The 18687-nt window shown below is 37.0% G+C and overlaps 2 protein-coding genes across 3 annotated transcripts; both read left to right on the plus strand.

Annotated features, from left to right (window-relative positions):
- Positions 1–3577: 3577 nt before the first annotated feature.
- On the plus strand, positions 3578–6846 carry LOC116146933. Its single transcript, XM_031432364.1, has 5 exons — positions 3578–4008; positions 4094–4167; positions 5194–5329; positions 5458–5766; positions 6323–6846. Exons 1-5 carry the CDS (start codon positions 3883–3885, stop codon positions 6578–6580), a joined length of 903 nt encoding a protein of 300 aa, XP_031288224.1. The 5' UTR covers positions 3578–3882; the 3' UTR covers positions 6581–6846.
- Positions 6847–11901: 5055 nt separating this feature from the next.
- Positions 11902–14273, plus strand: LOC116146952 (putative pumilio homolog 7, chloroplastic). 2 transcript variants are annotated; one of them, XR_004130595.1, is made up of 3 exons: positions 11902–11945; positions 13424–13679; positions 13764–14273. XR_004130595.1 is itself a non-coding variant. In XM_031432385.1 (3 exons), the coding sequence occupies exons 1-3, from the start codon at positions 12168–12170 to the stop codon at positions 13866–13868; spliced, it is 375 nt and encodes a 124-aa protein (XP_031288245.1). In that variant the 5' UTR covers positions 12137–12167; the 3' UTR covers positions 13869–14273. The 2 variants fall into 2 exon arrangements, 1 of the variants encoding a protein (XP_031288245.1); XM_031432385.1 differs by lacking the exon at positions 11902–11945 and adding an exon at positions 12137–12181.
- Positions 14274–18687: the final 4414 nt, after the last annotated feature.

Below are 18687 nucleotides of genomic sequence, written 5' to 3' on the forward strand. Positions count from 1 at the left end.
TCGTGTTTAGGGTCCACTGTTTTATCTGTTCCCTCTCCTCTAGCCACTGCCGTTCCTAATCATTCTACCCAACTCATTTTTTTTATGTGTCTCTCCCCCTTTGCACATTTTAATGCCAATATGAATTCTTTATGTAACTTTGTTATTGGCTGTTGAAATGGTGAGTCTTAAATAATATATATATATATATATGGTGATGTCATTCTTCCTTTTCAAATTCATGTATAGTCTATAGACTATAGGGTTATTATTTACCTACAACTATATGTTAAATATATAGAATTCAGTTATAACAGGGACATGATTAGACCAAGTAAAAAATGATCTAGATTGATCAAACCTAAAATAGGACTTCCTTTTCGTGTGCTGAAATTGTGTCAAAATTATTTCACTGTAACAAGAACTCTAATTTAACCTTAAGGATGTGTTTGATTCAGAGAATATTAGATTACTGAAATCTTATATTAGGTTGAAGATTATTGAGAATATTTAAGAAAATATGTTTGATTAGTTGGTAGGTATGTTATATAGTAAAACCTCTCTATAATCATAATGATGGGACTACTTGATTTTATTATTATAAGGAGGTTATAATTTAATAGAGGTGTAATTACAAAAATTTCTTATTTTATAATTCATGTTTTAATAGTACACCATTAAAATTTCAATTCATGTTTTACTAATATAGGATTTCAATTTAGCGCTTCAATTGCCTACTTTTTAAACGAATAGAAAATCGTGTCTTAGAACCAGTAAAGATAAATGTCCTTGATGAAATTATAAATATAGTTGTTGCATGGTTAAATTGATGTGAAGCTACAGATAATTGTCATTTGTTTTAAGTATTACAAAATTAGGATCCCTAATGTCGATGAATTGCAAGTTATAAATAAAGTGGATAAGAAGAATCAAAGAATCATTGTAGAATTGAGTGATCAGATTTGACAACTTCGATATACTAATCGAATGGATATTAATGTCCTCCTCCATCATTCAAATGAGCAACAAGTCATATATGCTTTAACTGAAGAAGAAATCATTGTTACAATTACACAAGAAAAGAAAGGAAATAATCATGAGGATGATAGTACGGAAATACAAAAAGTTTTGTGGCAATAAGCTCCAAACATGCTTGAGAAGCAATAAATATTTTGGCTTCAATAAGAAATTGTCGATGTTAGTGAGTAATGTACCCGCAAGTTAAAAGATGTGATAATAACTTAAAAGCATAAATCATTCTTCCAAACAATTTTAGAGAAATATTTTATGTCATCTTAAACTATTAATGTAACAAATAATATATTTGTTTATAATATACACATAATTATTACTATGTGGAGGCAATTTTCCTTAAGACGGGATTAGAAAAATTATAACTTATAATAATGTAGAGTTTATTCTTATTTATAACTATCCCAAGTTGGGAATAAAATTTTTTATGGCTATGTAGAGTTTATTTTTATATAGAGTATTACTATAAAGAGGTTTTACTGTATTAATATATAGGGAGATAAATTGGTAGATATGTTATTTAAATTACTAAATTGCCATTTTTTTAAATATTAATATAATATTATTTTTATTATTAATTTTTGAATAGTTTCTGAAACCCCCAATTCAGATTTAGCTAAAACACCCCCACTTATATAAAACTTTAATTTATGACAAAATCACCCCTATCCCCACCCCCTGCCATAAGTCACCGTGAGTAGCTTACTGTGACTGCAAGGCTCTAATATGGTCGTTTCTAGCCATATTAATGGCCGAAAACAACCACATCAGGCCAGAATATATCTGGCCATTTTTGACCATAAATATGGCCATAAATAGCCATATCAAAGCCTCCCGGAGCCTCCCAATGACTCTCGGTCATTTTTAGGGACTCCAATGGCGGTCTAATATGGTTGGCCCACTGTTGGCGGTGGTGGCTGGATGGCGGTGGTGGTCTGTAATTTGTTTTAAATATAAAAGCATTATTATCTAAAAACTTAATTAAACAAGGGTAAAATTGAAATGGTATATTAATGTAAATTGATTTTAAAACAGGGGTATTATTGTCTAAAATGTTTATTAATAAAGGATAAAATTGTAACAAAAATAAGGTTACCGGAATCTTATATTACTTGACAACTAAACATAGTAATCAAGTAATATAAGATGACATAATCCAAGTTATCTTAGATTACCTCCAACCAAACGCCCCCTAAAGGTAGTCTGGTGGTAAAAAATGTTTGCTCTCTTAATTGATTCTCTGAGTTCAAATTATTTTAGGGTCACCTACCATATTTGTAGCTTACCCAAAATATTGAGTTTATAAAGTGTTCAATTGGCCTAGAAGATTAATTGAGGTGTGCACAAACTGACCCTGACACACTGATTATTAAAAAAAAAAAAAAACAAGTATTCTAATTTGGTACAACTAAGCACATAAAATCATATTTCACTTTAGATTCTTTAGTCTTTACTACCATAAACTCAAACTAATGACTAATTTAATATTGGGAATATATGTTGTGAGGGCCACAGGGATTGAGATTGCCTCTCTAACTTACTCACTTTCCATTTTGGGTAAGAAATTGGATTATAAAAGGTGATTAGCAGTAATTGGGTGTTTAACTTGGAGAGCATGTTAGTAATTTAGGAATGACGAGAATTTAAAATGTGGAAATCCCCGTAATGTTAGCCTAACTGCAACTTGGGAGATTATCTTCTCCAACGGATCACTTTATTGTCACGCCAAATACCCCCACATTTTATACTCTGACGTAAATGCCCCTCACAATGACTACCCCATACTCTCATGTACATTAAAGTAACAACTCAGAGAATACGCTTTCTACTGGTATTTTAAGAGACTGAAGTTCTAATTTTCTTTCAATTATTGAATATATATATATATGAAATATGATTAACCACAAATCACACGAATAACCAATGAGTTAGGGAAATAGTAGTAGTAATATTGAGCACACGTGACATATGCCCCACAAAATGATGTTGTTTCTAGAGAAAAATGGCATCAAAGTCCACCATCTGGGTTGCTTTGATATGATCACATGGGTGGATGAAATAGATGAGCATCTCTTTCAAAATATCAGTTATTATTTTTGTTATAAACAATAATTCAAAGCCTAAAAAAGAGGCAATTTTGACGCCCGTTTCCTCAAATCACGAGAGATTTCTCTTATGAAGATTGAGTTTCACTTAAGTTCACAAGCAACCATAGCTTCAAAAACCTTTTTTATTTATCATCTTAGATTCTCCTTTATTCTCGTTATAATACATAATCAGCTTAAGTTAAAATTACCAATCTTATATTGATCCTTTTTGTGCGAATAATTACAAGATCAAAGTAATCCACGTGGCAAATGATTAAAAGCGCAGTGGCGTTAATGGAAAATTAAAACATTAAAACCCGGTTAATTGTTTTAAGCTGACCGGCATGTGGCAGTTGAATGAGTGCACATGCGTAGCATAAAAACAAAGGGAGAGGGCGGTACAAGATTCAAATTGAGTGAGTGGGAGTGGGACGTCGACGGTTATATATCCACATTTCAAATTTCCTTTTTCTTTGCTTTAAAAACAGAACAAGAGTAGTAACTTAGCTCCCTTCTCACTCATCATCACTCCCAAAAGCAAACTTTAAAGAAAGAAAGTTCCAGATCAGAAGAAGAGGACATCTTCGTCATTTCATTTAAATCCATCCATCTTATTTCCTTTCTTTCTCAGCTCATTTTAACCAAAACCACAACACTCTGCTTTACACAAATCTTGCCGGAGAAGAACACCTGCTTTCTCACCACTATTTATATTTTGCTACTAACTCTCACTTCCTAATTTGGATAGGTATTTTTTTTTTTTTTTTTTTGGTTCTTGGTAAAAATGGAGAGAACCACTCCAGTAAGGAAGCCACACACATCCACTGCAGATCTGCTCGTTTGGTCCGAAACTCCTCCTGCTGATTCACCTGCTAACGCCACCGCCACGCGCCTAACCACTCGCGCCCAGGTGCGTGCAATTCTGTTTGTTTTGTCGTGATTTAGGCGTTTGTATGATTACTTGTTTGTTCTGATTGGTTCACGTGCAATGCTAGCCATCGGATGGGATTAGCAAGGTGGTTTTTGGGGGTCAAGTGACGGACGAGGAATCTGAGAGCTTAAACAAAAGGTGAGATCTGCTTCTCCTTAAAATACAAGGTTCTATTTTTTTAAGATAAAATAATTTTATTTGGTGGCATTAAATGTGTTTAGATAGTCCTGAAATTTGTTGGTTTCGGTTTGGTTTATACAATAATAACTTCTTCTTTTTTTTTTTTTTGGTCTGTCTTTTTGTCTTTACTCTTCACGGATTTCATTAATGTTTCGTGTGTTGTGTCTGCAATGGTCAAGATATTTTTACTTCGATTTGACTTATTAATGTTTTCTGTGAAATACTTTGTATGTACAATTCTGTTAATCTATGTTTCATCCTCTCTTCAGGTTGATCTGTCCTGATATATTCGATTACTCTCCTTATTTTGGCTATCAATAGTAATTGAAAAGCCTTACTAAATTTATTTAGCTGTCTTACCTGCTAGTAGAAAATTAAATTGGTTGTTTTGGATCTTTTATAGCCGAGTAAACCCCGTTGGTTTAATCCATTGTATTTAGATCTACCATAGGCGATCCTGTGTTTAGCTTCCACGGCTATATCTATAGAGCCTATATAAATTTTAGAAATTATGTCAATTAATATGTGTGTTTTAGAAACTGAGTAAATGAATGCAAGGAATTTGGATAGCTGTTTTCAAATTCCAAATGATGTTGCTTGGCCTCCCACCGGACCAAGTTCAATGCTGGCTACCATTTTACAATCGTTCCACATGATCTTTTATGTGGCCATGACCTACATGGCATAGTAAAACATCAAATAAATATCTGATAAATCTATCGTGTTTAGTTCTAAAATAAGACAACTCAAATTTTCAGCATCTACCCTTATTATTTAAAAACACTGTTAGTTGTTTTCCAAGCAATTATGCTTGTTATCGTGTGTGGGTCTGCTAATGTGTGGCTATTTAATAGCAGAAAACATATAAAACAGGGGAGATGCAGTAATCTATTTTGCCAATGGAATAGAATGTTCAAAAACTGATGTAATTGTGCTCTTTTTATGTTAGACTTCTAAAACCATTGACTTTGTACTACTTTGCAGGAAACCTTGTTCAGGGTACAAAATGAAGGAGATGACTGGCAGTGGCATTTTCGCGGCCGGTGGAGAAAATGATACATTAGAATCTGATAGTGCCAATCCAACTCCAAATAACAGAACAGGAATACGCATGTATCAGGTATCTAGGGTTTCTTGCAGATTTGAAAGTCACATGCCTCTGTTGTCCAAATAAATGGAAATTTGGAACAACATGATACACTATCTAGTAACTGACAATTTTGATATACTGATGTTTGGAATTGCCAGCAAGCGATTGCTGGAATCAGTCATATCTCATTTGGTGAGGAAGATAATGTTTCTCCCAAGAAGCCTACTACTATACCTGAGGTGGCTAAGCAGCGTGAGCTAAGTGGGACACTGGAAAGCGAGGCAGAGGCAAAGTTGCAAAAGCAGATTTCTGAATATAAGAGCAAGGAGCTTAGTGGACATGATATCTTTGCACCCCCTCCAGAAATTTTACCACGGCCAGCTGTGCGCTCCTTGGCGTTGAAGGAAAATTTTAACTTGGGAGAAACTGCTGCACAAAATGTACCGTCATCTGTCAATACCTCTGACGTGAGTGAGTTGTTTTTAATTTGTATGCATGAAAAAAATTGCTTTATTCCTTCCCTCCTCCCTCTTTTCTCTCTCTCAATGGATTTTTAAGCTTTAATTGGGAGATAGGTTGAATATGCAATCATGCCCGCTACAAGATTATAATTAATCGAACGAATGCTTTACTTTTTTATATTTAATATAAAAAAGGTTTCATAAAGTTATGCCTTATGTTAGATTCCAACAACGTTTCTATATATTGGTGTTCTTTTAAGATGGTTAGGATGCATGTATTGAGTGCCTAAGAACTAGTGTATGAGCATAGTTATCATACTAATTGCACAATGCTGGGACCAGGAAGTACAGTTTTGTTGATTTTGGATTCAATATTACGTGTCTGCACATGGCTTTTTCTAGTTCCTTGATTCTCATCTTAGTTTATAAATATGTACTTATATTGTGCAATTCTCATCTTTCTCTTCAGCATGTGTCTGCTACTTGTTTTGTGCTTCATGTTTACTGAATTTAAATATCTGACTTTGTCTGAATCTGGATTTAATTTTGTGTCGGATGTCAGAGCAATATAATGTCTAGTGAGGAATCTGGGATGAAGACAGCAAAGAAGATATATGACAAGAAATTTGCTGAGCTTTCTGGAAACAACATATTCAAGGGTGATGTTCCTCCAACATCTGCTGAGAAGTCACTGAGTGTGGCAAAACTGCGGGAGATGAGTGGCAGTGACATCTTTGCCGATGGGAAGGCGGAGTCGCGAGACTATCTGGGTGGAGTACGCAAGCCTCCAGGCGGCGAGAGCAGCATTGCCTTGGTTTAACTTGTTAGGTCTAACTTGGTTATTTTTTATACTTTGTGCCTGGTTTTGTGTTATTCCCAGTGGTGGTGGTGTGATTATATTATTCGACCTTGCATTGCGGGTTTTGGGAATCTTGTTCTAGGTTTTAACATGTTGCCAGAGCTATGGACTGTCTGCTAATTGGGTTTGTATGTCCATAATCTTGTGCTTTTCAGTGCTTGTTTTAGTGAAATTTATGGTCGTTTCTCCAGGTTTAATTTTATTTCTTAGTACTACATTGATTATCATTAAACTGTTTTAATTTATTGAGTAATTGTTTTTGTGCCCATCTTTATCCAACACCCATTCCCATTCAAATCAAGGACTGGCTCTTGATATTCAAACGGTGTTCATATTAAAGTTTCTGAAACGGTTTTCATTATATTGAAACGTTACTTCCAGCTTAAGCATACCATAATTACGCCAAACTTGCATAGCCTTAAAGAATGATGTAAATGTCTTACTCTGAATCATAGTGGATCAGTTGTTGGTTCGTGATTTGGGTAGGCAACGAGGAGTGCAGTGCATCAGTTATCTTTTTCAAAGTGTTATAAGTGGAAGACTATAGTGTCAAGGAAAATTAATTAAAACATTATTTCAAGTTTGTAATTAATTAAATAACTATAAAGTTTGAAACCCTTTATTAAATAATTATTCACTTAAGAGATATAAGTTTATCTATTAAATGATATATTTTAAATCGCTTAAATGACGAAGTTTATGACTATTTAATTTATTTGATATTTTAATAATCAACCATATATATTTATTTTTAAAACCTAAAATTTTTATATTACTGCAATAACAGTAAGTTAAGATTACTAAAACGTATGCTATACCATTTTATTTTCACTTTAAGATTCATGTTATTTCATTTGATTTTCACTTTAAGATTTTTCCACCAAGAAGGGATATCATCTCGAAAGTCGAAACAATTGAAATTACTTGGTTGCTTCAAATCAGTTGCCGTGAAGAACTGGTGAAATTCAGGCGGTTGAGTGGGAATTGTGCGGAAGTTTCATATAACGTTCTTGTGTTCTTAAGTTTGTTGTAGTAGTTGAATATTAAGTCTCAATCGTATAAAAGGATTATGGTCTCATGAAATCCTAGTTGTAAAGAAGGGGAATCGTCTCAACTTTTTGACCATGGAATTCCAACACTTAAATCAGAAATTCGTAAGGCTAATGCACTAAATGTCGACAACTTCAATCAATGGGTCGCTTGTGGACAAAAATAAACCATTTTTTTATGTGTTAAGAATGATAAATCATATAAAGTTGAACTTTATAACTTAAGATAATGCAGGCAAAAGTGACGATTTTGGGTTGACGACGAAGTCTTCATGGTTTACTTGAGTGACAAGAAACCATTTTTGCCCTTTCATATTCATAGATGTATACATAAACGCGTAAGTGAGGAAACAAAAAGGGAAAGAAAATAGTTTTAAGATTTATCAATAATTAACAATACATGTTTAGATGATTTCATCTCTACCGTTGATTCATGATCTTGATTGGCCAAGAATATAACAGAATCCCAATCGAAGGTCAAAAGAGATCAACGTCAAGTTGAGAAAATCAAGCAGTATTTTGCGTGGAAGAGGTTAGTAATTAGAATTCTGTTTTAGCATTAGAGATTTTGATAACTAACAAATCAAAAATAAATATATATATATATATAAACAAATTTCTCCTACTCAGATTCTCTGTCTTGCTCACTCTCTCTCTTCCATTCTGTGCTTTTTCTCTGCGTAAAGTAGCGCGGGCACCTCGACTTCATTTTCATGGTGCAACTGTGAGCAGTGACAGACCGTACACACTCACTTTTATATAACCGTCAATATCGAATTTCAAACAAAATCCCAATCTCTCTCTTCCTTCTTTCGTTCACGCTCTTCGACTCTTCTTTAAAGTTTAAACCAAAAAAAGAAAAAAAAACCCACAAACCAAATCAAATGACACTCAAATACATAGCATAAGAGTCTCTTCATTTCTCTGCAACAAATGTCTTTCACTTTTTAGACCCTTTAAATCGATAATATTTGATGTGGGTTTTGGGTTTTTGATACTGGTTTGGGTTTGTTTTTCTTCAATATTAAGTCTTTTCAATCTTTATATTTTATGTATTTGTTAAAAAAGTAATTTCATTTTTTTAGGATGTATAAAGTAGGTGATCAGATAGAGAAAAAGAGAGTTTTAGAGAAAATGAAGAGAGATGAAGAGCTTGAAAAGATGTTGAATGAGATTCATCACCATCAAGTTCCATATGTCAATATTGGCCACCAACACACGCCTCTTGTGAGTGGTTCTGGTTCACCTTTTAGTAGAGTGACTCAGCTATCAACAGAACACTCTTCTGCTCTTTCAAATTCTTGTTTTTCTTCCAATGGGTTTTGTTTAGCTCAGGATAATTCTTCGCCATTTTCAACAATGAGTTTTCCCTTTGATATTGAGGATGTTAACAAGTTTAAAGCACCAAGTGTCACAGATAATCATGTTAGTGGACTGTGGTTGGATTCTCAATCAAACGATCTTTCGTTATAGGAAGATTTTGTACGTGACAGGTTGGATTTTGATGAACTGGGTTTGTGTGAAAGTTACTATAGAATGAGCGTTGGAAAGGAACAAAACGATCATAGTATTATAATGAACAGATATGGATGAACCCAGAGGAGGTTAGCTTTGGTTTTGGTCATGGTTATTTGGGTGGTACTGTACCTTATAATGTTGAAAAATATGGCATATCTGATGGTCTCAACATGGTGATTATCAAGGGTTCGGTACCTGTCCTGGTGTAGTATCTAGGAGTTTGATGATGAAATGAAGTCTGTGTCGATTGGTTTGGGTGGTAGATATGGTGAGTGTGAGTTAAGGATGGTAATTTTTTTCACAGTCAAGCTACTGATATGCGTTCGGATCCATGTTATGGTAGATAGCATAAGATTGGTATTTGAGCAGAGAAAGGAACAGGGAAGGAGCTGGACTAATGGGGGTTTACAATCACGGGTATTATCGGGACTAGGCCTTACCTTAATGATGCATTGGTTGGTTCGCAACGACTTCGATTGGATACCATTGGAGAGATGTTGCCATGAATCAATTGATTTCCACTCCCTTGATGTATCACGAGTGGGTTTAGATTTGGAAACTCGTTGTATAATCGTTCATGTTGAAAGAAGGACTAGTGTGATGCCAAACGACAGGGTTTCTGTCTCTCACGTGCCTTGAATGAAGCAGGGGTGGTGGATGTTTTGGTGTCGAAGATAGTTTCATCATACAAGGAAAAAGTCTTAATCATGTTGTCAACGGACGTGTTTCTTTGAGTGGTCACAAGAAGAACAACCTCAATGAGGTTGCAACCAGAAACCCTCCAGAGAAAATCTCTAAACTTGAAAGGTGTGCTCATAATGGAGGACTTTCAGAAAATGATCAGAATATAAGTTATTTCCCATTGCATTTGTTACCAAGTTCTAGTTCCTTGGCTGAGTTTCGCGGTTATATTACTTAAGGCGAAGGATCAAATGGTTGTCGGTTCTTACAAAGGTGTTCGATGAGGGAACTTACAAAGATTGCAAAATATATTAATGAGATTATGATCATGTTGTTGAACTTAGATGGAGCAGTTGGCAATTACCTTGTGCAGAAGTTGTTAAATGTGTGTAGTGAAGAACAAAGGACACAGATTGTGCTCATGGTCACCAACGAACCGGACAGCTTGTCAGAATTTGCTTAAACACATATGGGTAACTCCTCTATAAAGGACTTAGTAACTGTCTTGTTCATTTAGTCGTTTATTGTTTGAGTTATTTGTTCTTGAAAATTTTTCTTGTCAATGAATGACATTTTTGTTATTATTCCAGCACACGAGTGGTACAGAAGTTGATAGAAACGCAAAACAGGAAGCAGATTTCAGTAGTCAAAGCAGCACTGAGACCTGGTTTCTTGATCTCATAAGGATCTGAATGGAATCATGTGTTACAACGCTGGTTGCATTGTCTTAGAAATGAAGATAATGAGGTATGTTTTTTTTCCTTCCATATCTTTCCATTGTGAAATTTCAGTTTGGTTCTAAGGATCTAATGTACTCATGCTTTATTTTCTCATTCTTGAATACCAATATGATCTTATTATTATTTTTTGTTTTTGAAATGAAGCTTTTCTCATCCAGTAGTTTTTCATTCTTGTTAACAAATGAGTTGCAAATGTAAAATTAGCTAATTTATAGTGTTTCATGGCTTGGTAAGTCATATCTTCACAGTACATTAAGCTTTTGATGTCATATTTTCATGGAAGGTGGACATGTTCCTAAATCAATTTGTGGTGGTATGAATCTTATGCATTGCCTTGGTTCATGCATGCATAACAGTGTTAGACAGGAAACAGAGCATTAGTTGGGTAAACTTCTTTTTCCTTGTTACACTATCTAGATAGTTTAACTAACAGGCAAACTGGTTAGCAGTGATTAGTCCCAGGTATGTAAGGGGCCAGCAAAAAATCTGGCTTCATGTTTGACCAGGAACAAGCAACTTCTTTACCTAGAAATTAACAATTCTCCTAGTTTGGTAGATTTATCCTGCCAATTCATAATCCTCTTCAGTGTGCACGTTGGTGCTTTTATGGAGAATTGTATCAATTCTAATCATTGATTTGGCTCATGTACCTGCATGCATATTTTATAATTTGTTTTGCTTGGTACATACATACACGTGGATTCAGGGCCAACATGCCTTCACAGCCTCTACTGTTCTTGGAGCTAGCATGTTGGGTGTTATGTAGCCAGTGGGGATGCAGGGAGATATAGAATGAAAGTCCATACAACTGTTAACAATAGAAGCACCAAGAGGATTGATATAGATCTAATTCCTATTGCTGGATTAGCTCATCTGTACAAATACAATCTGAACCTTGTCATATTTGTCACAACTCCGACTCAGTGATGGCAAGATGAACTTAAAATCAATTTAAGAGTTATATTTATCTGTTTATGTATTTTGACTTAAGTATTGATTACTAGAATGTTCTCTTTTCAAATGTCTGATGTTTTTTTATTATGGCTTCTAAGCTTCTCATTGAATCAGTGAAGATTTTAACTAGATGTATGTTTTTCATTGAGAATAGTTAGTTTGCTGGACCTGCTATACTACTGTCAACAGGTATTCTAAATTTTTATCTTATTGTTTTTCCTGCGTTTATTTTTGATTCGCTGCAAAGTTTTGTGTTGAAATTGCTACTCATCAGCGGTTGCTGTGTGTTGCAACGATGTATGTGCTCATTCAATCGGTGAACTTCGTGAAAGTTAATCACTGAAATTTCCATCACGGACTTCTCCTTGCTCAAGATCCCTTCGGGTATGACCTAAATGTGTGAATTCTTTTTGTTTTTCTGAGGTCAAACTCGTAATAGGACATGATAAACCAAGTTTATATTTATATTTTCAGATATTACTGGTTCTTTGATGAATAAATTTATTTTGGCCTTCTCAGTTTTGTTTGATCCACCTCAATGTTAATTAAAGCCTAGCTTAATTGGAGAAGCTGTCTTTATAAAATATAAATTAAGCTACCATATTGATGTCGTTATACAGGTAATTTTTATAACCTATGGAGAACTCGTGCTAACAAATTCATCAATATTTTAAGATATAGATCCATCTATTTCAACGAGAAGCCGTTGAAAAAAATTCTTCTTTTCATATATTTAAGGATGCATTGTCCTGGCTGGGTATCAGTAATATATGTCATTTGTCATTGTAGCAATTTAAAGTTTGTTTCGTTTTACTTAAATTTTGAGCCATTACATATTTATTTCCATGAAATATCTCATTAATGGTCTTTTTATCTGGCATGTTGCTTTGGTTATAAAAGAAAGCTACTCGATCTGCATTTTTATAATGATATGCTACCTGAATATCCATAAATTTGTTGAAAAGAAACTGAGTTGCTCACTTTCTTTTTATATATATATACATTGTGAGTCTCTTCCAAGAGTAGCTTTCAGTTTCTCTCTCTCTCTTTATTTTTTATTTTTTTTAAAGAAAGGAAGAAGAACTTGCATCACAGCTAAGTATTACATAGGCAATGGTGTTCTATATATTTTATTGTTCATGCTTATAGTGTCCTGTTTGCCTCTTATCTCCCAATATCAAGGGTTTTTAACAACCGCTCTCGTAAGCATGTTCATGAGCTATGCAATGTAGATACCACATGATCATAGAATTCTGAAGGTATGTGTGTGTATCATATTTGAAAATCCTGAAGTGGATACTAAGTTCAACACAACTTCACGAACCTTGATCAAAAGGAACCCAAGTTTTAGAACATTGGCCATTCTTTCCTTGTTCATTTTCCCTTCTCATAGCTGGCCCTCTCATTGACATTGGTCATTGCTTATAAGTTTGTTATACACCCTAAATTATTCTTGTCTGCCAACTCAAAACTCACATTTGTCAACCTTAAATCGCTGGGTTTCTCCATCCATCAATCTAAAATTTACACAAAGTCTTGCAATGATATATGCTTAACTCCTTGGTTGCTTAGAATTTGGGTACACGAGGAGTGGTCATTTAATGCCTTTCTATAAAGCATTTATTGTGTTTTACAGTGTTCATACACTAAGACATCAGTTTAAATACATAATCCCGAAATAAATGTTTACCCTTATATATCATAGGCTAATTTTCTTGTTTCGTTGTATTTTTTTGTTTACCACTCTTAACCTTGGACAGTATTTTAGTCCAGGAAGTGGTTGCTTTTAAAGTTATTTTGGTTCTGCACCATGGTTTTATCTGATTCTCTGACTCAGAAGATTTCTATTCATTCTGCGACAGAAATTATGTTGTTCAATATATTATAGAGTTGAGGATCCCTTCTGTCACTGCCAACTTAATTGCTCAGTTCAAAGGCCATTATGTTTACCTATCAAAGCAGAAATTTAGCAGCCATGTCGTGGAAAAATGCCTCAAGCATTTTGGAGAGAGTCGATCACAAATTGTCCATGAATTGCTGTCTGTGCCTCATTTTGAACAGTTGCTGCAAGATCCATATGCCAATTATGTCATTCAGTCTGCATTGACAGTTACCAAGGTTTGGAGAAGTACATCCTTTAGCAACTTCTCTGATGTGTTTCAAACTTTTGATAGAACCTTACTCCTTTATTTCTATCTTCAGGGCCTTCTTCATGCTGCACTGCTTGAAGCTGCTCGGCCGCACTCTTTCTTACGAACCAGCCCATATTGTAAGCGGATTTTCTCGCGGAATCTGTCAAAGAAGTGATGTAAATTCGTGCGTGGTAACAAGTGTTGTTGTTCTCCCAAAGTTACTAACCTGTTCCCTATTCAGAAGAAGTCTTAATCTGTGTTGAGGCACTAGATGTAGAATAGCCTTCAAAATTTGAAGCGGATGCCCTCATGAGAACCTTGGAAACTTAATCTCTACGGATGATCTCTATGATTTTGAAGAATGTAAACTGGAGGTTTTTACTCCTGGTTGTTTGTTTTGCTTAAACAACTTGTATGTACTGTTCTGTTGTCTTCTTGTTGTTGTTGTGGGCTTGTTGATCTGAACTTTTAATGTATGATGTTTCACATGGTCGGCACCGCAGTTTTTACTTTTAATCTCGGTAAATGCCATGCGGCACTATATTTCCTCTTCAATTCTGAAGTTGATTTTCTTGAACTATGATCTGGGTTGTGAGAATTATATAATCTCTTTCTAAGAACATAAAAAATGATATGGTGTCAAGCCTGTTGGATTGATCATTCATTTTTCGTAGTAAGATTAATATGAATCCAAGTAAGAAATATTTTTTGCTCTTTTCTCGTCTTTGACATGTAGGTAATGGAAATTTTTGCTAACCCTTTTGATCGCCGATCATATACCTCATGTTTCGTTGCTCCTGTTAAAGTAACAGATCACTATGTCGCCTCAAATACTTCCAACATCGTGAAGTTATTTACATGGAATTGGTGGAGCAAAGTATTTAATAGAGGAAAAATGCTACCCTTACAAAGACAATACAAAGAGGGTTACAAAGTGACATCAGCAAGAAGAAAAAAACAAAGAAAGAACAGAAAAAGAGAAAGAGAGAGAGAGAGAAATCATTAAGATCAAGGGTAGCAATTATCTTTGTATGCCCCTATTGTATTTGTCTTTGTAAGACTAGCACTGCTCTTAATCAAGATGTATTAATAACATGGAATATGATAGCAGAAAGATGCCAACTTAGCTAAACGCCCATTTCTTCCACCTGCCATGCCTAAGCCGAAGGTTTTGGTATTCATGTTGGAGGATTCCAAAATTATTTAGATAAATAAAAAATAAATAAGATTACAGAAATATTTAGTTAAATAAAAAATAAAGAGTTTTAATTTTTGTTATACCTGAAAAAGTAGAGCTGACATGAAGTCTCGTCAGTAAAGGATGGTCAGAGCTCAGAAGAGTTCTGTGCCGTCTAGGTGCGGCCACGTCACGCCTAGCACAAGTGGTATGGCTCCTGTCAATGCAGCAGGTGAGTGCCAGGCCAACAAGTGGCTGAAGATCACCCACGTGTCAAAGCCCTGCTTTAGTCAAGGAAATCCCTCAGGCAAGAGACCAATGGGACGCAGAGGAAGGATTTGCACGGCATCTACCCACTTGCAGCTTTTATAATCATTACCTTAGACTCTTCCACTATAAATAGAATACTTCCCTTTCATTTGTGGGGGATTGGCTATTTTTGCGCTGAAATAGCTCTCTCTCTCTCTTGTATTCTCTCTCTAAACTGTAACTCAGCTCGCTGAAAGCGACTTGACCTCTCTCTCTTATTAATACAAAAGTAGTGGACGTAAGATTCACTTTTGAGCATCCGAACCACTTTAAATATTGCTCTTCACCTTTTATTTAATTCAATCCCCTCATATCACGTGTGACTTCTAAGTCTTTTTAGCATTTTACACGTGTGAGTAGTTGGTGTCAAATCAAGCATCAACAGTTTGGCGCTAGAAGGAGGGCCTGATTTAGTACCTACTCTTCATCAGAAAAATCTCTGACTAATCGGTCCCACAACAGCAAATGGCTTGCGGTTTCGAATCTGAGCAAACCAATTATGGCAATGAAGAAATCCCTTAGGTATAGGAGGACACTTCTCCCGAAATGCCGTTAGTCCAGCAGAATATCATGGGGGATATTCCTTCAAGCTCGCGGCTCGACCTAGCTGTCGTGAGTTACCTGGAGAGGTTCAATAATACTCTTCAAACGATCAGCCAAAGGCTAGACCGATTGGATCAGGTTGTGCCACCTGAGTACAATAAGGTGGTGCCACCGCAAAAAATGCCTGTAGGTCGCGTGAAAACATGGAAAAGGACGAAAGCCCATATTGCTTGCACTTTAGCGCGTCAGAGAAAGGGAAAGCAAGTGGCACACAACGGACCCAATGGCTTTGAGGGACTAGCGAACACTGATTGCGCACAGGGTAGAATACTTGTGGCATTGTGACTCGATGATATGTCACAGCACATCCTATGCCACGTCGCATGGGCACTCCCATAAAAGTGCAGGGTGGGGAGATTCCCAATATCACCAGAATGACGACTTCGATTGTCATCGTGCAGGGGATTCCCATCGTCCGCAGGTCAGTTCGTACCACCGCGGAGGTCGGGAAGACTCCTCGAATCGCTTAATGCCATCACACAGCTCCAGCCAACGTGTGTTGAGATTGGCCGGAGCTTTCGACCGAGGTGAGGAAGAGTCCAATTTGTGATCTTTCCTCAACCGAAACCGTGAGGGTCAAACCTACGTTGCAGAAAGTGATCGCTCCGCTGCCTCAGATTGAGGAACTACAGCGAGTTTTGGATCAACTTAAGGCTCAGCAAAATGAGCAAGGGCAGGTCGCAGAGGTGTCTCCTTTTTCTCTGGTAGTGTTAGTTGCCCCTCTCCCATCGAGATTCAGAATGCCTGACATGCAAGCATTCGATAGAAATTCTGATCTGCATGATCATTTATACGAGTTTAACGACCTCATGGAACTCCACCAAGTCTCTAACTTGGTAAAATGTTGTTGCTTGGTAGTAACCCTTATCGCCCATGCCAAGCGCTGGTTCAGGTCACTTCCAGTAGGATCGGTCAGCTCATGGCCTCAAATGAGCTCGACATTTCTGAGGCACTTCCAGGCGAACAAGAAGTTCTTAATGCTCCTAAGCTATCTGAGCAATATACGGCAGGAGAGAGATGAACCCTTCTAATCTTATATAGACAGGTTCCACAAGGAGCTCCACAAAGTAGCTTATACTCCCAAAGAGTCTGTTCGGACTCTCATTATTGGGGGAGTTCGCCTGCAGACAAACTTATAGAAGGAACTGCAATATGAGGATGATATTTCCTTTACTCGCTTCTAGAACCTTACTGAAAAGTACCTCTGGATTGAAAGTTTTGTGTCAGCTTTTAGTCACCATGACCCTGGTCCTTCGGGCAGTGCTCCCAACCAGGGGGAGAATAGGAGGGCTGATCGTAGATGGGCTAATGATGATCAGCAAAAAGGAAAGAAGTAGTGGTACGAGCCTAAGAAATCTTATGCCATAGTTCCTCATCGCGATCGCAATAAGAGTCAATACACTCCTCTGAATACCTCGGTATCGGCTATCTTGGATAAATCAGAGGAGGCCAGTTTGCTCGGACAGCCCGAGCCCATGAAAAATCCCCCTTCAACCAGAAACAATAAAAAATACTGTCGCTATCATCGAGATAATGGGCATCACACCGATGAGTGTTAGACCTTCAAGCAGGCAATTAAGGACCTCAATAAATAGGGGCATTTCAAATAGTATGTTGATAACTCAGCTCCTGTTCGGGGGAAAAATCAAGAGGAACCAGGGAAGAGGCGTTATGGTCACAAATGTCTTTACTGTGTGGGGATCATATTTGTAGGACCACACCTCGCGGAGAACTCTCGAGGTGTCCAAGAAAGGTATGCTTGGGAAGCCAGTCATGACCCTATAAGTGTCATGAGCACAATGTCGTGACCCGCCAAGATTTGCAGAGAGGAGAAAATCACCTTTTCCGAGAAAGACGCAGTGCGATTGCATCATCCCCATGGTGATACTTTCTTAATCACGCCCGAAATAGGTTGGTGCAAAGTCCACATGATACCGATGGACAATGGAAGTGCCGTAAATATCTTATTTCAGCGAGCTTTCGAGAAGATGAAACTAGATGAGGCAGATCTAAAGCTTGCCTCTATCCCTCTGTACGGTTTCACTAGGGATCATTTGATTCCCAAGGGGACGATCACTCTTCATGTCACATTGGGGGAAACCAATGAGATGACCAAAATGACTGAGTTTTTAGTAGTAGACTGTCCGTCCGCTTTCAATGGCATTTTGGGACGACCTCTACTACAAAGCTTCAAGGCAGTCACTTCAATTTACCATCTGAAGATGAAGTTCCCCACCTCGACGGGGATAGGGGAAGTAAGTGAATCCCAACGCGCATCTCGCGATTGCTATGTAAGTGCAGTGCAGATGGCGTGCAAGAGAAATGGAACACTACTTGGCATCCCTAAGCAGGCAATGACGATTAGCAGGATCGAGCTACAGCCTAGCTCGATTGAGGATAACATCTCGCATCCAGGAATGCCCTCATAGTGGGCCGGTCGAGGACCTATCCGCGATATCGGTCAATCAAAGCGAGCCGACCCGAGTGTTGAGAATCAGGAGTAATCTCAACCCTCAACTCGCCAACGACCTAACATGCTTCCTCAGGGAAAATGTCGACGTATTCGCATGAACTCATGCTGACATGGTTGGGATCAACCCGAATGTTATATGACATTAAATATTGATAGCGCAGTCAGGTCGGTTCACCAAAAGAGAAGAGCAATGGACCCCGAGAGGTATGTCGCCTTAAAAGTTGAGATAGATAACCTCCTCTTAAACGGGTCATCCGGGAGACACTTTATCCGAGCTGGGTTACCAACCTAGTCTTAGTAAAGAAGCCTAACAGCAAATGATGGACCTGTGTTGACTTCACCGACCTTAACAAGGCCTATCCGAATGACAACTTTTCCTTGTCGAGAATCGACCAGCTCGTCGATGCCACCTCCAGGCACGAGCTGTTGATT

The sequence above is a fragment of the Pistacia vera genome, unplaced genomic scaffold, assembly GCF_008641045.1.
Source record: "Pistacia vera cultivar Batoury unplaced genomic scaffold, PisVer_v2 Contig1152, whole genome shotgun sequence".
Lineage (NCBI taxonomy): Eukaryota > Viridiplantae > Streptophyta > Magnoliopsida > Sapindales > Anacardiaceae > Pistacia > Pistacia vera.